The following is a 15085-nucleotide window of genomic DNA, read 5'->3' on the forward strand; positions in this document are numbered from 1 at the left end:
TATGTCTTTCATTTTTCAAATACTGCTCTTTTCTTTCTGGGAATAGGACATGACTGGAGTGTTTCAAGCTTCTGATGTTTCCTCAACATTATCTGTTGGCCACGGGAAAGCCGTAGGTGCAGCCACATTAATAAATGCAATCAAAGACCAGCGCTGCCACTTCTGCAGTTACCACTCAGTAACAATGACATCTACAAATACTACCCACTTCAAGAGTGCCAAGAAGAGAGGGCCTGAGCACTGAAACGGCAAACCGATACACCACGAGAAGCTTCAGCACCCTGTCCTTTGAGGATGTGGGATTTCACAGAGCAAAGAGATTAATGAAGCAATCAGGCAGCCACTATTTTACCTTTCTCACCTGAACACACTTTACAGGCTGACATATATCGATTGCCACATCTGCACCTGGAATCTGTCAAATAGAAAGGTCACTCTGACAAAGAGGGAGCAGGGGTTGAAAAGGAAACCAAAATCCCAACATTAACTTACAACCTGGAAACATACACTGGCTCAATTTACCAAAACACCTCCGTACAAACCTTCTTTACAGTGTGCATTAGCGGACTGGTAGCAGAGACAGCTCACCCCAAACTCACTGGCATATAGGACAAGGCAGGAATCCATAGGTAGTGGCAAGGGAAAGAAGAAAGCCAGGACTAAGACACCTGATAGCAAACTGAAGTTATCTCAGATTAAGGTGACTACAGAGATCCAGAATTAGAGTGGCAGCACTCTCAAGTATTCAATAGTTCAGGGGTCTTGAATGACCCTTTTTGCAGACGCCCTGGATATTGATCTAAAAACCAGCACCTGCTTCATCAGCACAGGTCTCACTGGGTTGGGGGGGCATCCAGGACATTCATTCAGAGGTGTCCAAGGTGCCTTCCACATTATCCTGGATCTTCTCTGGAGGTTATTCAGCCAAAGATCCATCAAAGAAATGACATGACCCTCTGCAGCCTGTAAAACCAGAGAGAACTACAGCAGTTGCTGGTACGAATGCTGGTACTGCATTCATGGAGAACATCAACCTCAGCTCTCAGAGGCTGCCCTAGACAGTGGGAGTGCAACCATGCTGCCGGAGACACTCTTAGGTGTCCTCAACTTATCTTCCATCCCTCCTTGCGAACCATAAAACCACAAACACTATGCAAGGCTCACTGGACTGACAGCTAAGATTTGTGTAGCAGTAGTTTGTTGAACAGCAGGGAGATAGGGAAAGGTAAAACCATGGAGACCTAGATAACTTGTTCGGTTAAAGCATCACTTGATGGTTACTACTCTGGTAGAGACAAACTGGCTGCAAGACCATGGTTTCTATGTCCTTTAAATGTCCCCCTCACCACCATGAGATGTGACACAGAGGCTCTCTTCTGGAAGCTGTTAACAAGGATTTCTCCTTCTCTCTCTGTTTCAGACACATATGCATGCACAGAGATGTGCAATGAAAAAGCGGATTACTCCAGGGACCATAGCCAGTCAGTGCTATTTCCTAGGGGAATAAGCTGAAATAATGAACATCACTAACCTGACCTTGCGAGCAATAAAACTTGTATTACAAGGCAGGATAATCAAGATAAATGGAGGACATTAACCTGGAGATAAGAGCAAGGAAGTAGGGAGGGAAAAAAGATGGTGGAGAGCTCATGAGGTGCCTGGAGCTCACGGCATCTCCTGACTTTTTGAAAGATACGCTAAGATTGGGGAAGTTGGAGAGTATGAAAAGGGCCACTGAGGGGGAAAACATACAGCTCAAGCCAGAATACAGACCCTAGGGAGGAGTCCGTCTGCACAGGAACACGAAAGGAGGACTACCATGCTTCAAGGACCTGAACCAGGTCTTGAACATGTTAGAAGTCTCACTCCAAACATCAACTCCAGCTGTAAGGCCAAGACAGCAGTAAACTGTTCAGCTCAGTGATGGCCCAGAGCTCCCCTGACCATGTATCTTTGCACCTTTCACGGACAGTAGAAGGCACGACCATAATATTAGTGACAATGCCTGCAGAAGGCACCTAACTCTCTCCCCTGGCTGTATAGAGAGCATAAGCACCAGCAGGTTACCTGCCCTCCCTGCCAAGCCAGGTGTCTCTTACCTAGCCACTGTAAACTCTGTGTGGGCACCCACAGCCTTGGTGACTTCCAGCTGGTAAGAGCTTAGTTTCTGGTGGAGATGCAAGTCAGGCTCTTTGATCACTAGCTGCTTTTGAAGATGTGAACAAAAGTGAGAGATGCAAGTCCTAGACAAGAGCTGCAGCACCTCACCTGTGGTGCATGCACACATGCAGGCTTTGGTGGGAGCATGCCTCTCTTCTTTCAGCCTGTTTGCCCCGTCCCTCACCCTCTTCCCCAGGTTAGTCAGCTCTGATGAATGGAGGTGGTAACCTGAAAGCCACCTCCATTTCACAAGAACAGCCCAGGGACTGAACTGAGCTTCAGTCATAGAATCACAGAATCATAGAATGGTTTGGGTTGGAAAGGACCTTAAGACCATCTAGTTCCAACTCCCCTGGCCATGGGCTTGGAAGCCTCGCACCAGACCATGTCGCCGAAGGCTGTCCAACCTGGGAGTGATCACTGCTTCCCAGAAGGAAACCCCATGAACAGTACACAAGGAGCAAAGAGAGGACCCAGTTCCCCAGAGGTGGACAAGGGAGCTCCAACATATCCACAGCTGAAGAACTAAGCAGTTCTACCCGAGCCATATACCAGCGTGAGATGTCAATCACAGCCATGAGAGTAGTCCTCACTCCAGGAAGACTACGACAGCACTAGCACATACCCCCAGCCCCTCTCATGCGCTTTTGCCACTCACCTGGCCGCAGGACCCTGATTTCCAGGAGGTTGGAGGTTCTGTCCGCCAGCCGCGTCCAGCTGCTGTTGTAGTTCTTCCTCCAGAGCTCAGCCACACACTGGTACTTGCCAGCTTCTGTGTCGCTCGCCCTGCTGATGCTCAAGCGCACATTGTTGCTGGACTCGGCCTTCTCGATAGCAGTGCGGGTGCGGAAACCAATGTACCCATCACCCCACTGGACTCCGCCGTCACGCGTGAAGGTGACCAGGTCATGAAACTCAGTGCTGCCTGCAGGCTGGAAACGCCAAGTCACTGACACCGGTACCCACGACGGGTAGTGGGGCTTGATGATGCACTGGAGGTCGAAAGATTCGTTGTAGGTCACACCAGGGGTGCGGGAGATGGCTGTGACAGCAAAGCCGGCCTCTGCAGAAAGAGAGAAGGGCTTTGAGACACCTGCCTAGCTAGGCCCTGCTGTTAGCGTGCAAAAGCTAAAGCATGGTCATTCAGTTGTGGGCCTGGAATAATCAGTCACTTGCATTGTGTTGGCTTCTTATTTGCAATTGCAAAGTGGGCACAAAAAGCAGTGGCAAAAACACACTTAAGTGCCTGCTGCATAGTGATGACTGCCTGCATGAGCACTGGCTCCAGTGGAAGCAGGATCATGCCTGATTTCCACCCAGAGGAGTAGATACCCTGAGACCCAGAGGTGAGCACCAGCCTCTGCAGGCTGCCAAAGCCCCATACAGAAACACAGCAGGGCAGCAGCACCAGTGAGCAGCACCAGGCAGAGCAGCTATCCAGCTCCAGTCTGACTGCTGGCAGACCCCACGATTCACATCCACCTTTTGGGCAGGGGATCTCCACCTTGTCCCGTCCCCCCCTGCCCCCAGGTTTGTACTTGGTTGCTGCAGCTGACGATGAGGAAAGCAAGGAGCAGCCTTCTTTCATGGTCTGGAGTGGTGGCAGTGGTTACAAAACCCCAGGACGAAGGCAACTAAAAGAGAAGCTGGTTGCTCCTGTTCTTCACACAGCATAGCTTTTGTTCTCTTCCAGATCACAGCTCCAGGATGGCTTTATGCAGTTATCCTCACGTCTACCACTCTGCAAGGTGATCAATACATTTTGACTTGTCTACCCTCAGCAGTTTGTTTGTTTAGGGGAGTTTAAAACCAGCAGTCTGCTAGTAACTTGAAGATAACATATTCCCAGTTGAGTGGCTTACATTCTGGGTCAGAGTGCTTCCATTGCTTATTTGTTCTGAGCTGCAGAGAGCAATATTTTCTTCTCTTCCCATAACTTCAGTGTGGTCAGCAGATTTAGAAGGGACCTTGTTTCCTACCAGCAATATCTCCAAGAAGTGCTCCCTTCCTGGAAGGCTCTGTGGGGTGTCCCACACTGGCTGGCAGCTCTTCTTCCTTCCCCTGACCATCCCAGCCACTGCTACTGGGGGAGACCCCAGCCAGTGTGCAGCAGAAACAGGAACATGTGGATCAGCATGGAGCTTCAGCCTGCCACTGGCTTGACACTACAGCTTGAGAGGTGAACTAGGAGGTCACTGCAACCCTCAGAGCTGCTGCCGCTGGCTGCACCGGCCGCAGCATGAACACCACTCTATCTGTATGCTTCTGGCAAGTGCCTCTGCAGCCCTATGGCACCGCCATGACAGAGCACCAGGATGTGTGACTACTGAGAAAACAGGTCAGCCTTTGGGATTAAAGCCTCTTGCAACATGTTCAGTGACTACCCAGGGGAGGAGAGCAAGACCCCAGGCTGTGTCCTCTCACGACTGCTGAATCTCATCCCCATGTAAGCCCTTACCTTCAGACCCTGCAGCAGCCCTCCAGCCCTGGCAAGCATGTTACTGGGCCTAACTTGGAGTGCTACCACGCCGGTGATGGCTCTAGAAAGCCAACTTCATTTCACCAAGACCAGCTGATATTGTAATGTTTGATCTCCAGTTGGTCTGGGCAAAGAAGCTTCGTGAAGGGACTTGCCTTGACTGCCATGTGAAAGCCAGGTATATTTTCCAGGTCCTCGGCTCAACCAACATGCTCCTGGAATTTAGGGCTAACACAAAGGTCCTTCTTCCTTCAGGACTTGGTACAAAAGGAGAGGAGCCACGCATAGAAGTGGGCAGATTTTCTGCAAGACCTTCCTGCAAGAACACAGCAGCCTGCTCCTGCTCCTCCCCACCTGCCTGCTCCTTCCCATGCCAGCCAGGGACTGAAGTCCCTACTGGGCACTCAAGATCCTTAGTTCAGGGACATCTGGTCTCTTCCAACACCACATCTCTCTTCTGGCTACCAAGCCACCCTGTAGATAGATTATGGGTCTGAACATTTATGGGGGGAACATCATCTGTGCTGGTTCAGCTGAAGAGTTTCTTATCCTTGCAGACTGGCAAATGATTAGACCTTAACTTGAAATGTGTCGCTAAATTTACTACATTTTTTTTACTAGCGATTTCTATAGCCATAAACCTCTCTTGCTCCTTCTTAGCACCTTCCATTTGAATTTCTGAGGATACTTCAAAAACATTACAGTGAGCAAAAAATACCAGATTCAGCAATAACAAAACAATATTCAGTATTTTCTCCACTAAATTTTCATGATCTACTTCAGCTTTGCTAGTTATAAGAAGAGGACCTAGGAATTCCTTAGGACTTGACTTTATGTGCCCAACAGCCAGCAATTTCTCTGTGAGAAGGAGCAGAGGAGGACAGGCAACTACCTTTCCATCACATGTTCTTGAACTGCAGGGCAATTCCGAGCATCTTATATTTTAACAAGAGTAAAAGTGATACATTTTAAAATCTCAGCACTTAATTTCCTCACTTCTGCAAATGGCAGAGTAAAGAAAAGGGCTGACATGTTGACTTACAGCAGGCCAAATGCTGCTGACCTCATGAGGAAGATGCTGTTAAAACAAGATGTGAATCTGCCTTTAGTTCTATATGAACTAGCATCCCTACCTGCTTTTGGAAATTATATAGCAAAGATTTCTAGCTGCAGACAGAACAGCCTCTGCAAGAAAGTCAGTGAAGGGCAGGAAAGGAGGAAAAAGCAAGATTTTGATCAGAGTAAGATACAACTTTGAAGTCTGGTCTCTCACACATCCTGCCAAAGCTTAAGATTAATACTATATGGAACAGCAAAAAAAAAAAAACCACACCAAAACCCAAAATTCCTATCTTGACCTTTCAATAGAGCTCCCTGATTGTTTATAGCCCTGCCGTTCTGCAAATCAGCGGCCTCATACAAGTAGTCATCCCTTCTTCAGCCTCCTGCAGAGCACTTAGCGAACCAGTCCTGAACTTAACATACCAAGGCCTGAGCAGGACCAAAGTAATTCACAATCCATCCAAATCCTTAATGCCCTACCTGCCCTCTCCTAAACCAATGTGGTCACACTGTGTTTGAAATGGAGGAGCCCTTTTGCAGAGCCGAGTACCAGCTGCAGTGATTTCAGGGCCTAGTTCCAGGCCAGCAGCTCAGGGCCTCCTTGCAGAGGAAGTGAGGACAACTCCTGGTCCATGTCTTCATCAGACTTCTGATGCTGTCCAGATGTTCATAATTTTTGGTGTCTGGACAGTTGCCGCAGCTTTCTGCTCTCCTGGTCTGGTTAGCAGAGATAAAGTTTACCCAGGGCATGTAGGAGTCTTTGATGCCCACAGGCTGTCAATGGAGCACCACCACTGCACTGCCCATAGCTTGGCTTCAGTACTGTGGGGATAGCAGCCTCTCTCCTTGGAAGGACACTGGAAGCACTGTCCCTGTCCTTAGCCATCCCCAGCTTTGCTCCTGCCACAGCCACCCCTTAGACTTTGTACCCAGATGCAACAGAGCATGCAGGCATTTTGTACCAACCTACTGGGACCTGCTGGGTACCTCCATTGTGCTGGCAAGCAAAGGCCACAGTGCCGAGAGTAGCCCCAAGTTGTTCGCAGGTGACCTTCTGGGGGGTGCTGGGCACACAGGGAGCATGGCCCCATGGCCCCCTGCATCTCAAGTACTCACCCAGAGCAGTGATGGACACCGGGGTGCCTGTGTGCCGCTCCCCAACCATCTGCCACTCCCCATCCAGCGTCCGTGTCCACTCCACCACCCGGCACTCATAGTGGCCCTCATCTGCCTTGATGCTGTTGAAGATCTCCAGGGTGAAGGAGCCGGGCCGGACCTGCTCCACTTGGATGCCCCCATAGCTGCTGCGCTCAGTGTATGAGGGGCCTGGCTGCAGCGTGCCCTCCCGATCCAGACGCACAATTTCACTGCGCCGGTTCAGCTTGTCCACCAGGTGCCAGGCAACAGACAGGCGGCTTTGGGGCCCAAGGCCTGAGCGTACGTTGCAGCCAAAGCGCAGGCTCTCCCCCTCCAAGACATTGCTGGCGTTGTTGATAATCTCCAAGGAGATGCTGGTCTCTAAGGGGAGAAACGCATATACACAGGGGAGATGATACTCACTTGCCACTTCTCAGTCTGCAAGAAGGATGCTGCCAGCCAGAGAGGCTTTCTACCAGGTGCAGGAAACTGCCCACAGATTTGGGTAAAGGCATGTCTTAACCTCATGCGTGACCACATCCAAAACCAGCTCATGGGCAGCGAGCTGCTCCTGGTGACTGGCACACTCAAAGCAGGTGTAGGTCAAAGCCTGGAGAAATCTCTCTGCCTATGGCTCATAAGACATTGATGAGTCTTCTGGTCGCAGATTCAGGATGGGATCTCAGCACAACTTGGAATGTGTGTTGCTACAACATGTACCACATGCAAACGGCTCTGCCAAAAAAAGCTTCCAGCTCCCTGGGCTTTTCAGTTCACATCACCATGATCACCATCTTGCCATGCCCATTCCTACAGCCCTTTCTGGCAGAAGCTCTCCCTAACTCCCATGGCTAGTGACACTAGAGGTAGCTATCAATATCTGGTAACATCAAAAAAACCTCATATCCTGAGCTTCCCCAAATGTAAGGCTTTATGTCTGGTTTTTCAGAGATACTGAGTGCTGGTTACTCCTGCTGTCTCCTGTCAGTTATGGACATGTAGCCCCCATGAAAAATCATCACATTTGTTCCTAGAGCTGGTGATTAATCAAATGGCAAGAATGAAATCTGTCTGAAAAGTGGCTGTGCCTAGAACTATTACATTTTAGACATCCGTCCAGTGTAAGATTTCCAGCTAGAGTAATTTTCAAAGCCAAACAAATGAGACCAAATATTGGTAGGAGAGAAAAGAAACAGAATTTATTTCAGAAAAATAAGGAGGGGGAAAAAAGCTAGAGGAGAGGGCTGCATTTCCCATGAAACCTAAGAGATAGTAGATAAACACTGCACAAAATCCTTATGCAGCTACCCTCTGCTTGGTCAAACCCCACTGCAAGGGCAGCCTTGGCAACATATGCATGGTTTATCATGCCACAGCTACCCGAGTTTCAGAGAGCAAAACAAGGAATGAACAAGTGGACCCTCTCCTCTTACCCTGTTATTTTTGTATTTATCCTGTTGGTCTGACAAACACAAAAGACATTCAGGCAAGCCTCTGGCAGGGCTGTTTTCACGAGGTTTGGCAGACACACAGTGACCTCAACAGAGCTCCATGCTGAAGAGCAAACCAGGTCTGAGGAACACATGAACCCTGGCTTCTCCCAGTACAGTTGCCTTGCAAGGCAGTTAAACAACAGCCACTGAACAGCCTGCAGGAACCTAGCAGCTCTTAGGATAAACCAAAGCCAAGCTGGTCGCCCCATAATGCCTGCAGAGTATTTCAGAGCACCCAGCTCTCTGCAGAGCAAGCAAAGGAGAGAGTGTGAGGAGCAAATCAGAGGCTGTCACACATACCTTCAACTCAAGGAACTCATTACCAAGGTGGGGGCATGTTTCACCACCTACAAACCCAACACATATCCCTCCTCCTCTATCATGCTCTTCCCATCAAAAAATGGGCGTAACATAATCTTGCCAGTTGGGATGACAAGCCTCAATAGCATGCAAACTCTTATCATCCCTCTTCCCCACCGCTGAAGTTTCGGCACATCACAACTTCACCACATAGCTGATCAGTAGAGCAATGGCCCCAGGAGGGCACAGGCAAGTCTCTACTTACTGAGCGGCAGGACAGCGATGGGGATGTTCTTTGGCCGCTTGCTCTCCTTGTCGATGAAGTCCCCTGTGACGGTCTTCTCCCGCTCGGTGACCCGGCAGTTGTACTTGCCACTGTCCTCAAGCCGGAGGCGGTAGATCTTCAGCACGAAAATGCTGTCACTTTCTTTGGCTACCTTGAGCTGGCCCAGGGCCTCGCGCTGGGCAAACTCATTGTTGAGCACTGGCACAGCATTGGGTCCCAGGCTGGCAATGAGGGAGCTGTTGAAAGCCCAGGAGATGGAGAAGTAGCGGTCAGGGACATTCTGCGCCTCCAGGATGCATCGAAACTCCACCGGCTCACCCACAATGTATGTCCGCTTCTCTGTCTCCAGACGGACACTGAACTCCTTATCTGGGAGAGACAAACCAACAAAAAAAGCATGGAAAAGCCCATCAAGCCCCAAAATCAGCATGGAAAGCCCATCAAGAGAGCCAGCACACCTCTGCAAGGTATTTACAACTTGCTCCTCCCTGTTTGGCCAACGTCCCTTGGTCATGCACATCTGCACATGAATGGGTCAGGGGCTTGGTTTCGTTGTGGGAGCCCAGACTGGCCATGCTGTAGGACAGGCAGCTTGCTGCCATGAGCTGGAAGGCTTCCCTAATGTCCTGGGTTCAGCAGTGGCAGTCGTTTTTCTCCTTCTTGGTAGCTGGTGCAGTGCTATGTTTTAATTTTTTGGCCTGGGAAGAGAGCTGATAACGCTGATGTTTTCAGTTGCTGCTCAAATGTTTGGTCTGGCCAAGGACTTTCTGAGCCTCATTCTCTGCCAGGGAGGAGGAGAGGCCGGGAGGAAGCAGAGACAGGACACCTAATCCACACTGACCAAAGAGGTATTCCATACCACAGCACGTCATGCCCAGGATGTAACTGGGAGTTACCCCGGAAGGGCTGGGGACTGCAGGGTTGGAGGAGGTATCGGTCGGTGCTCGGCTGGGGGGAGTGGGGCGAGTTATTGGTCGACTGGTGTTGAAGTGTTGTATTCTTTCCTCTTGTTATTTCTTTTATCATTACTATTATTGGTGGTAGCAGTAGTGATGTGTGTTATACCTTAGTTACTAAACTGTTCTTATCTCAACCCGTGGGAGTTGCATTCTTTTCGATTCTCCTCTCTGTCCCTCCAGGAGCAGGGGGAGGGCAAGAAGGGGGGGGAAGTGAGCAAACGAGGTTTGTGGTTCGGTTTAAACCACGACACCTAATCATAACCCTTTCCTCCAGACTCTACTCCTGGGAGCACCTCTGCTGCAACACCAGAATCCAGTGGTGCTGTGGGATGTGACCTGGAGCCTAGTCCTGTTCAGACCCTGCTTGGCCCGGGTCAAGAGGCAAGGTCTTTGGGGATATCAGAGAGGAAGAAAGAGCTCAGCTGGGTCTTTAGATCCTTAGAAGGAACCTGTGCTGTGGGCTGGGAGAAGGATTTTGACTTGCAAATAGACCTTGTGCAATATAGAAGCACTTGCTCAAAGCTTTAATTTTCTGCTGTGTCACTCTTTCCTCCCCACTTACCAAAACTCTTACTGCCTGTGCTAGAACCAAGTGCTTAAGATCTGTTTTAGCTCCTGTGTCAGTCCCAGTTCAGTGACCACATCAGGAGACAAAGCCTGCCACCCAATTTCCAGCCACCTAACATGGCACAGCCCCATTTTCCAACTCCTCCCACCACCCAGCTGAGCGAGAACAGGCAGAGAAGACACTGACCGGTGGCTTGCACGTTGACGATGGCACCCTGGGAGCGCTTGTGGGTCATGGCATACCAAGCCTTGTCAGGGTCCTGGATCCACTCTGCTGCCTCGCAGTAAAACTCGCCCTGATCCGAAGGATGGAGGTTGTAGATGGTGAGCTTTGAGGTGGTCTCCCCAACTTTGTCCAAGCGAATGTCCCCTGTAGCATGCCGCTGGGCATAAGCACTGCCAGCCCGCAGGACGAAGTCACGGCTGAGGGAGATGACCTCAACAGGCACCTCGCTGCCCCGCTGCCGGTACCAGGCAATGGAGACGTGGCTGTGCTGGGCTGTGCTCTTAGACACCTCACACTTTAGCTCCAGGGAGTCGTGCTCCACTTTGTTCAGTGTCTGTGGGACCGCTGTCACTCGCAGCGAGTCGGGAATCACTGCAGCAAAGGGGGATAGGGAAACACAGCACGGGAGTCAGCAATACTAAAATGCTGAGTCTAAAGCCCAGAGAGCTGGGAGAGAGGTTTCTTTTTACAGTTGTAATTAATTGTTATGCATTGGCAAAGGACTGTTAGCTCACTTCTAGCCCTCCAAAAGAGCAGAATCATTCCCCAAACCTTTGGCTGTGAAAGACCATGACCTGCAGCACATACTCCAGTGCTGTGCTTAAATTCCTCCTAAGTGGCCCCAGTAACTGCACAGGGTTTTCCATCATGCTGCAGAGCATAATACTTTCCATCAAGGCATTTCATCATGGGCAACCTCCCCTTCACCGTGCGCCCAAAGCATGTTTCATGACCCCTCTCCTGCCCACATCCTTCAGCCAGTCCTTAGCCCTGGCATGGTCTTCACCCCTCAGTCACTAGCGGGGACAAGCTAAACATAGTTCCTTTAATCTTCCTTCATAAAAGAGTCAGGAGATTCAATTCCCCTCTCCTTTGTTTATATCATTTCATGTTTTAATGACCCCCTCAGGCCAAACGAAGGGGTCTGAACATCTGGAGGAAAGTGTCTCCTCTGAGGGCAGCAATGCACTAATTGCAGCCTGCTCAGTGCCTGCTCAGGACACAGACATATCAAGGCAATAAAACTGCTGGCTACTTTTCTAGTTGATTAACCAGAGGGAAGAAGTACAGCTACTAAAATCAGGACAAAAAAGAAAACAGCAGCCCCCCAACCTTGCTTGATTTTACCAAGCACCTTAATTTTAGCATGAGGTTCTACCAGCAGAAGACAGACTTTCTTAAAAAGAAGCCTTTCTAGACTTTGTTGTCTCAAGAAACATCACATGGAAGGAAGAATGCAAGCCTTCTCCCCAGTTCTGCAGACAAGGCAGTGTTAGAAAGCCTGCTAATGCCCACAGTTTCGTTGCATACCAGTGGAATATAATCAACCTATATCAGTTCAGTTTCATTGACAGCACTGGAAGGTCTGATGAAATCAGCTGAGCTGCTGAAAGCTGCATCTATTTCATTCAGGCACAGCTACAGAAAGCAATGAGCTGAGTGAAGACAACTGCTGTGATTGTTTATGGCAAAAAAAAAAATCAAAACCAGAAAGAGGAGAAAGAAAAAACCCATGAGATGATATAAATGAGAGGGAAATCTTCCCAAGTCCAGCCCGGATGGGAGCATTTGCTTTTACCACGTGTTCAGTACCCAGTGAATTTACTGCCCCTGACAGGGGAAGTACCTGGTAAGGTCATTGACATCGCAGGCCACTGCTTGTGCCCTGTAACTATGTTTCCTCCTCCATCCCTTCCTCTCATCTTCCTTGCTGGGGCTCCCGTCCTCTGCTCACCAGCAATAACCTCTGGCAGACCATGAGAAGGATCCTGCCTCTCTCTGCCCTTTCCCCTTCCCTCTGACTCCCAAACCAGTAGTGACAGCAGCATCTAACCTTGCTGGTTCATACTGCCCGCACAGTAACATTTGAATTTCTCATTTCAGACCTTCCTGAATAATTTCCAGAACCGCACAGCTTTTTCTTTGCCCTCCAGCCATGGGCTCTTGTAACTTTTCTTACTTTATTTAAATAAATTAAACCTGATCATCACATTGCTGGAGCTACTTTCCTGCTGAGCTGCTTCAAAGGCAAAGCTCCCTGCTACACCAGCCTCTGCACAACAGCTTATGGGGTGAAAGTGGGTATCAGTGAAGAAAGTATGCTTATTCTCCTTCCCCCAGTTTGAGAGCTCTGCACATTCCACTGGTTGGCTGTGCGCTCCCACAGCTCAGCAGCATGGCTGCCCTCTGTCTAAGCACAAGGCAGAGACTGAATTGCTGCTTACCTCCAAGAGCCTGCCTGGCTCTGTGGGACAAACCAGGTCCCGCTTGAGAAAGGGGCAGGCACTTGGCTTTCCAGATGTGGAACTGCCCGTTCCCTAGGAGGAACACCAGGAAGCCTGTCCAAAGTCTAGGTCTCAAGCAAACACTTGCCTTGCCATTCCCCAAGGAGGTTTGAGGCTGGCACGCACACCATTTCAACAACTAGAACCATTACTTCATGTTTCCAGGTCAGAACCTGGCTGGAGGGTTAGCATCATTTACACCACATGGGCAAGCTATTGCAAAATGCATTCCTAGAGGAAAATCAGTAGGTGGTGGCGTGCTGTTACAGGCTCTAACCTAACTGTGGTAACACCTGACACACTGTGCTACATTCCTCCTGCTCCGTTGGTTAAAAAAGCCAACCAGGATCCTCCCAGTTAGAAGAATCAGCAATACCTTTTGGGTTGCACACAGCCTTAAGGCTGTTGTCTTACATCAGCCTGACACAGACATACACCTGGTTGTTCTCACCTTCTCAACCAGGAGGACTAGAGACCTGCTTGCTAAATGAGAGCCCAGTTTCCAAAGGATAAGACATAAAGAGGGACAGGCAAGAGCCCAGAGCTGGCCAGGCCACTGGTAAGGCTCTGTGCTTCTCAAGCCAGTTGCCCTACCGAGGCTTCAAAGACATCAGTTTGTGTATCGGGACATGAGTAACTCTTTACATAGTGTCCACCCAGGAGCCCTGGCTCTGCTGCCAGACATCACACTGCCAAGCTGTCCCCAAGCATCCTGCAGCCGCCTGCCACAGGATGCACCAGGATTCCTGGGGCACTCTGCAAGCTGAGCTCTACTTAAAAGCAAGGGTAAGATTATATGACAGTTGTCACCCTACAAAGGGTAGCAATGCCATATCTGAATAGGAGCCAAGAGGGGTGCTGCATGACATGTCCTCTTGTCTGCTCTTTCTTACCCAGCTTCTACCTGTTTTCCCCTCTTTTCAACATTTCCTATTAGGTCCCCAAACCCCAGGTTCCTGCAGAAGGCACTGGGACAGGCCTTCACTGGTGGGTGGGCTGCTAAGCAGAGGGTGCTCCCAACCCCATCACGTTTTGAAATCTCCTGAAATATTGACTGTAAATATTGCCACTAGAGGGTGTTAGGGACCCAGCTAGGGACCCGAGGATCTGCTGCTGGGAAAAGGAGAAGGAGGGAGCCTGGAGATGCTCCGCCCTTACCAGGGTGGTGCCCATGGGCTTCCCTCCTCAGGAAGCCTGCACACGCAGCTCCGGTCAAACCCACCTCAATAACATGCAATCAACGAGCACTTGGTGAACTAATTAGGACTAACTCTAGGACAAGGAACTGCCTTACAGTCTCCCAGAAAACAAGCAGGGAGCAGACTGGAGTTCTCAGGTCTGGACTCGGTGCATGCCTCAACATTCCTCTGAGCCCCAGGACCACCTCTGTTTCCAGCAGCTCCCAGCACCATGCTGCACTCTGCCCATGCGGACAAAGAGGTCTCCCTTCTCCTCAGGCTGGTTCTGCTTCATCCTTGGGTATCCAAAACCCCAATCACCTCCAAGAGGAAAGCTGGATATGTGCCGGATACAAACCAGAGAGCTACCAACATTTCATCTACTCCCATGCAAGGCAGCATGAGGTGCCGTTTCCTTGTCAAGTGAAACAGAAGGAGCATCAAGCTGGCAGCCAGAGGCTCCCTAGCTTGAGCTGGTAAAACAACACCGTGAAAATCACTTAGCAACACGGTACCCTTACACTTGGAGGCTCTTTAGGAGTAAAACAACTCACACAGGCTACCCAGCATCATTTCTGGGCTGCTGTACGACAAGCAAAACCCACCAACCTCTTCTTCCCTTGGATTTTGTTATAGGTTTTACCCACTGATACACTTTAGAAGCACCCTGTCTCCCCAACTGGCCACTTCATACTGCCTGCAGAGAGCTAAGCTTGCCAAGCGTCAAATGTGAACTATTTAGGAAGAACAAATACGTGTAGCATGCAAACCCTGGGGAGCTGCTTCTGGCTGAGAAATACCACTCTGGATTTTGCAGGAAATTATAGCAAGAGTTATGTTTCCATCTGCCCTGTGACATCTTGCTGCCCCACAGGGATTCCAGTTCAGCACCATGAATCTCCTCCCCTAACCCCTCTGGTCGTGCATGCAAGACAGAAACAAGCTGCTCAAGA

At 49.9% G+C, this 15085-nt stretch overlaps 1 protein-coding gene across 2 annotated transcripts in view; it reads right to left on the reverse strand.

Annotated features, from left to right (window-relative positions):
* Nucleotides 1-15085, reverse strand: part of IGSF3 (immunoglobulin superfamily member 3) — a 107379-nt gene that overhangs the window by 26278 nt on the left and 66016 nt on the right. The window contains exons 3-6 of one of the 2 annotated variants that reach the window (XM_065676423.1): nucleotides 10631-11041; nucleotides 8897-9286; nucleotides 6818-7219; nucleotides 2819-3223 (exon numbers count right to left, since the gene is read on the reverse strand). In XM_065676423.1, coding sequence (XP_065532495.1) covers nucleotides 2819-3223; nucleotides 6818-7219; nucleotides 8897-9286; nucleotides 10631-11041 — 1608 coding nt within the window. The remainder of the gene's footprint in view (nucleotides 1-2818; nucleotides 3224-6817; nucleotides 7220-8896; nucleotides 9287-10630; nucleotides 11042-15085) is intronic. The other variant, XM_065676424.1, reaches the window with a different exon arrangement.

Source organism: Lathamus discolor, chromosome 4, assembly GCF_037157495.1.
Source record: "Lathamus discolor isolate bLatDis1 chromosome 4, bLatDis1.hap1, whole genome shotgun sequence".
Taxonomy (NCBI): Eukaryota; Metazoa; Chordata; class Aves; order Psittaciformes; family Psittacidae; genus Lathamus; species Lathamus discolor.